This window comes from Homarus americanus, unplaced genomic scaffold, assembly GCF_018991925.1.
Source record: "Homarus americanus isolate GMGI-L3 unplaced genomic scaffold, GMGI_Hamer_2.0 scaffold36970, whole genome shotgun sequence".
NCBI classification, from domain to species: Eukaryota; Metazoa; Arthropoda; class Malacostraca; order Decapoda; family Nephropidae; genus Homarus; species Homarus americanus.
Genome location: NW_024740094.1, coordinates 3,571,693 through 3,577,692, shown reverse-complemented (window position 1 = coordinate 3,577,692; position 6,000 = coordinate 3,571,693). Strand labels below are relative to the sequence as shown.

The following is a 6,000-nucleotide window of genomic DNA, read 5'->3' as shown; positions in this document are numbered from 1 at the left end:
ACATTGTCATCAAACTGTAGGAGGAACCCGTAGCGTTATGGTTGTTGCACCTGTTTATAAATGTTTTAGAAATTAAGTGGGAGTAGTTTGTCCTGGTAAGGTATTAATCCCCAGCCTGGACATAAACCTGGACACATGTCTGGACACAAGCCTGGACACAACCAGTCGTGTTTTGTTGTTACCTTATCAGCTGATCTACAACTCCCACCCATAACATTGATTTCATGATACAATGCCGCTCATAATATGTGTTCGTGGAATTGAAACTTTTGAACTGACGGCAACAACTTTATTGTAAGAAGATTAACTTCTCTCTAATGAACATGAAGCAAATACAACAAACTTGAAGAGCATCACTAGAACATAATAACAGCAATAATAATACGCAGTTCATATAACACAAGTGTAACATTTGGTGGTATTCAAGTGGATCACGTTCCAGTTACAAGTCCCATTTCGAGACAACTAAAGTGTTCCTTCTTGCCTCGCGCTTCTGCCCCAAAAGAACTTTCTTGAGAACTGCATTACTGGGCGGGTAGGTACGTCTGGTGCTGCTGAGTGCTCGTATTGGTGTTGTTTATATGGTCAGTGTTTTAGGTGTGACGCCGAGAGGGGCAGCGGGTGGAACAGACGGCGTGACGTTGTGCAAGGAGTTAATGGGGAAGTGGAGCCTTGCAGGTGTGGTGCCCCAGACAGGCGTCATAGCAGCATTTTTCGTTGTTGGGACAATAGTCATCATGACCACATCTCTGTTCAGGTGTGAGAACGATACATTAGAATATTGTAATAATTACCATTTACTTACTGAACAATAACTATATTTAAGATAAAATATTCGTGATAATCTTCACATTTTATGTAAAACAAGACACAACTTAATGTTAAATATGACATTTAATTTTTTTTTTGTACAGATAAATTTGGTGCCTTTTTGGATTTATTCTTAAGAAAACGTGTTAGATTAATATAGAGTGACGCTAAGCTTAATATAATTAGTAAATTTTATGAAAAGTTTCATAAAAATGATGAAATAAAGTTAAATAAAGTCATAGTAAACTTACGATAGGAGTGAGCGGTTTCCTCTCGATCCTGGCGCAGAAGGAATGCTTTACACATCTGCCAGGGTTTCCCGCTAAAGAAAGAAAGTAATGAAATGTTATATAATATGTTCTAAATAAGTATATTTCAGAAATATGTTATTCATCAAGTTATATAATCATGTACCATTGTATAAAACAGTAATTTACACTGACCTGGATTTGTATTTTCGATAATGTTATTGTTTGAATTAATGCAGCAGTAGGAGGCACCGGCGTTGACATCATTTGGGTAATTGCACCAGAAGACACAGCTGGGAGTGTTAGGGATGATGCTACTGCCAAGGGCCACCGTCACGACGGTCATCACTACCAACAGGCGCAGCTGTGGGTACACCTCACATTAACTCAAGAACAATTATAACTTGATGGATGACTAAAACAGGACACAAGTAAAACAAAACACATGGCAAAAGTCATGTTGTCACCGACCATTATGGATGGCAGGAGGCGTTGGGGGAGCTGTGTAGGAGATGAGGTTGTCAGGCCAAGTGTGACTCCCTGGACCTCGCTCCCTTATATACACGCCAGGTTCTCCTCCGCTGAGACGAAGGCTGGACTTAGACCACATAATTTTTTTTGAAACTGTAATATATTATTAATGTCACTTCACCTTTCGGACTATTGTTATGTACACTCGCACCTAAATATATCTGTGCAGGGTGAGATCAACGAGTTCCGAAACGATACGTATACACTGTGATATGTCGGGAGGGATGGAAAGTGTATCCTCAACCCCCTCCACTAGGTGTGGCCATATGTGTGTGACCCATTGTATATCTGCATCATTTCTTGACCGATGACATTGTGAATAAGGTAGTGAAAGAAAGAAATAGCTCTGCGAGATGTGTCCTGCCAGATAAACGTGGGTTCTTGGTCGTTTGCGAGAGAAGCGTCATTGAAGAAAAGTATCTTAGAATACGAGGTAGATGACCGTTCCTGGAAGATAGTGGATAATGGCGTCATGGGGCGGGGCACTCACTCCCCGGGGCTAATATTTAGGAAAACAAGAGACGAAAGCTGGACTAAGACCAGAGATTTTTTTTTTGAAACTGTACGATATTATTAATGCCACTTCAACCTTTTGTACTATTTGTTATGTATATCCAGGTTTAAAAATGTTACGCTGGTTAATTCCCCAGTTAACCAGGTTGGTACACATATAATATATATTGGGATTTTTGTAACAAAACCCAATTGAAGTTTCTTGTTTTATTATAAATGGATTATGGCTATAATTCCTGAGTGTATATCAACCGTAAGTCCCACTATTTATGAGTGAATGAGATAAGGGCCACTAACATGAGGGGGGTTCAGTTATGTGGGCCACTAACATGAGGGAGGATCAGTTATGTGGGTCACTAACATGAGGGGGGATCAATTATGTGGGCCACTAACATGAGGGAGGATCAGTTATGTGGGTCACTAACATGAGGGCGGATCAGTTATGTGGGTCACTAATATGAGGGGGGATCAATTATATGGGCCACTAACATGAGGGAGGATCAGTTATGTGGGTCACTTACATGAGGATCCGTTATGGGCCACTAACATGAGGAGGATCAGTTATGTGGGTCACTAACCACCACTAACATGAGGAGGATCAGTTATGTGGGCCACTAACATGAGGGGATTAGTTATGTGGGCCATTAACATAGGGGATCAGTTATGTGGGCCACTAACATGAGGGATCTGTTAAGTGGGCCACTAACATTAGGGGATCAGCCATGTGGGCCACTAACATGAGGATCAGTTATGTGGGCCACTCAGTTGTATGGGCCACTATCATCCAGAGGGGATCAGTTATGTGGGCCACTGGGGATCAGTTATGTGGGCCACTAACATGAGGGGATCAGTTATATGGGCCACTAACAAGAGGGATCAGTTATATGGGCCACTAACATGAGGGGGATCAATTATATGGGCCACATGAGGATCAGTTATGTGGGCCACTAACATGAGTGGGGATCAGTTATGTGGGCCACTAACATGAGGGATCAGTTATGGGCCACTAACATGAGGGGATTAGTTATATGGGCCACTAACATGAGGGGATCAGTTATATGGGCCACTAACATGGGGATCAGTTATATGGGCCACTAACATGAGGGATCAGTTATGGGTAACGTGAGGATCACCACTAACATGAGGGATTATGTGGGCCACTAACATGAGGGATCAGTTATATGGGCCACTAACATGAGGATCAGTTATGGGGCCAATAACATGAGGGGATCAGTTATATGGGCCACTAACATGAGGGGATCAGTTATATGGGCCACTAACGTGAGGGGATCAGTTATTTGGGCCACTAACATGAGGGGATCGGTTATATGGGCCACTAACGTGAGGGGATCAGTTATGTGGGCCACTAACGGGGGGATCAGTTATGGGCACTAACATGAGGGGGATCAGTTATTGGGCCACTAACATGAGGGGGATCAGTTATGTAGGGGGATCAGTTATATGGGCCACTAGGATCAGTTATGTGGGCCACTAACATGAGGGGATCAGTTATGTGGGCCACTAACATGAGGGGATCTGTTATATGGGCCATGAACATGAGGGGGATCAGTTTGTGGCCACTAACATGAGGGGGATCCGTTAATGGGCCACTAACATGAGGGGGATCAGTTATATGGGCCAATAACATGCGCAGGATCAGTTATATGGGCCACTATCATGAGGGGATCAGTTATACTAACATGAAGGGATCAGTTATGTGGGCCACTAACATGAGGGGATCAGTTATAGGATCAATATGGGCCACTAACATGAGGGGATCAGTTATGGGCCACTAACATGAGGGGATCAATTATGGGCCACTAACAAGAGGCAGGATCAATGTGGGCCACTAACATGAGAGGGATGAGTTATGTGGGCCACTAACATGAGGGGATCAGTTATATGGGCCACTAACATGAGGGGGGATCAGTTATGTGGGCCACTAACATGAGGGGGATCAATTATATGGGCCACTAACTTGAGGGGAGGGATCAGTTATGTGGGCCACTAACATGAGGGGGGATCTGTTAAGTGGGCCACTAACATTAGGGGGGATCAGCCATGTGGGCCACTAACATGAGGGGGGATCAGTTATGTGGGCCACTAACATGAGGGGGGATGAGTTATAATTATGTAGCTCTAGGACATATGCGGTTACTTCACTGCTTAACCTCCCAGTCAGTACCCTGATCGTCTTGTTTTTATTGGACACTTCCCCGTACCTTATACTGTATGTGGTTTATTATTGTTATTATTATTATTATTATTATTATTATTATTATTATTATTATTATTATTATTATTATTATTATTATTATTATTCACAAGTGTTGCAAATATATTAAGGTTGATTTTCTGTCTTGATCCAGAGAAAATTTTCTTGATAATCTTCACATTTTCTGTAAAACAACAAGACACAACTTAATGTAAAATATGACATTAAATTTTTTGTGCAAAGAAATTTGGCGCCTTTTTGGGTTTATTCCTAAGAAAACTTGTAAGAGTAATATACAGTGACGCTAATCTTAATATAATAAGAACATTTTATTTAATAGTTTTATAAAAAAATACGAAATAAAAGTTAAATAATATAAGAGTAAACTTAGGATAGGAGTTCCACTGAACCTGGCGCACGTGGTATGAGTTATATAATCTACCAGGGTGTTCACTCTAGGGTGCTTGTTAGTGTTGGTCAAGAGGAGGTGTAATTAAGGTTGTTTTATTTGTTTATTGTTTAGTGTACAGTAGTTGTGGCTCTTGAGGGTTATAGAGAAGGCTTTTAGGCCACCAGTTGTGTGATCTTGTGGTGTCTTCTGTTTTTAGTTGAGTATTTATTTCGTCTTCCTTGACTTCTAGTTTGCACCATACTCCCTGTGCTTGTCTGTATGTTCTTATTTTTAATGGAAAATTTTTTATTTTTCGTGAATATCTTTTCTTTTGGTTGTGTATGGGGCACGTTGTTTGAAGGCTCTGCGGATGGCTTTGTTTTGTGTTGCCTGGAGTTTTAATTGGTTGGTGCGGCTGATCGTGTTTAATGGTATTGTTAGCCCCAGTATTTTTCCTTCGTTTGAGCATTGTATTTCTTCGTTGTTTACTGTGAGTGGTGTTGGGTTTATCCTTGAAATGTGTATGATCTTTAAGTTTCTGTGTATTAGTTTTTATTTTCCATTTCTTCTCGTAATTATTAATTTGTATTATGTTGCGAGCTGTTTTTAATGCCATCATCTGTTTGGCCTTGCCTGGATGGCGGATGATCTGGGTGACATCATCAGCATATGCAATATATTCACCGTGAATTGGTGGCGGCATGTCTGAAGTGTAGATTGTGTAAAGAGTTGGGTCTTTGTGATTGCCTATTATAATGTGTGCTTCTCTGTGGTCTAAGAAATTAACAAGAAGAGAGGTGAAGTTGTTAGGGAGTTCTTGATTGGATATTTTATATTTAAGTCTTAGGTGCCAGACCTTATCGAATGCTTTTGCCACATCCCTTAAAACTACGTTGCACTGTTCTTTATTATGCATTGCGTTTGTTAAACTTTCGTATACAAGGACTATGGCTGTGTTTGTTCTTCTATGTTTCCTAAATCCGTGTTGTCTAGGGTTGTATATGTATTCTAGTTCCAGATGTGTTCTTAATCGGTGGTTAATTATTTGTTCTAAATTTTTCCCGGAGTTTCTAATAGAGAGATTGGTCTGTAGTTTGCTACTGCTGTGGATCCTTTCCCTGGTTTTGGTATCAGTCTGATAATTGCTGTCTTAAATTTCTTTGGGTAGTGGCCTGAAGCTATGGATGCATTGAATATATTTCTTAGTAGAAGTACCATGTTGTTTGGTAATTGCTGTAAAATGAGTTTATTTATTTTACTGACTCCAGGAGCCTTGTTCTTAAAACTGTTGA

The 6,000-nt window shown here is 40.8% G+C and overlaps 1 protein-coding gene across 1 annotated transcript; it reads right to left on the bottom strand.

The window, feature by feature from the left end:
* Positions 1-275: 275 nt before the first annotated feature.
* LOC121875164 lies at positions 276-1,642 on the bottom strand. The gene is made up of 4 exons (XM_042379600.1): positions 1,530-1,642; positions 1,254-1,422; positions 1,062-1,132; positions 276-749 (listed from the first exon to the last, which is right to left on the bottom strand). The coding sequence occupies exons 1-4, from the start codon at positions 1,530-1,532 to the stop codon at positions 654-656; spliced, it is 339 nt and encodes a 112-aa protein (XP_042235534.1). The 5' UTR covers positions 1,533-1,642; the 3' UTR covers positions 276-653.
* Positions 1,643-6,000: the final 4,358 nt, after the last annotated feature.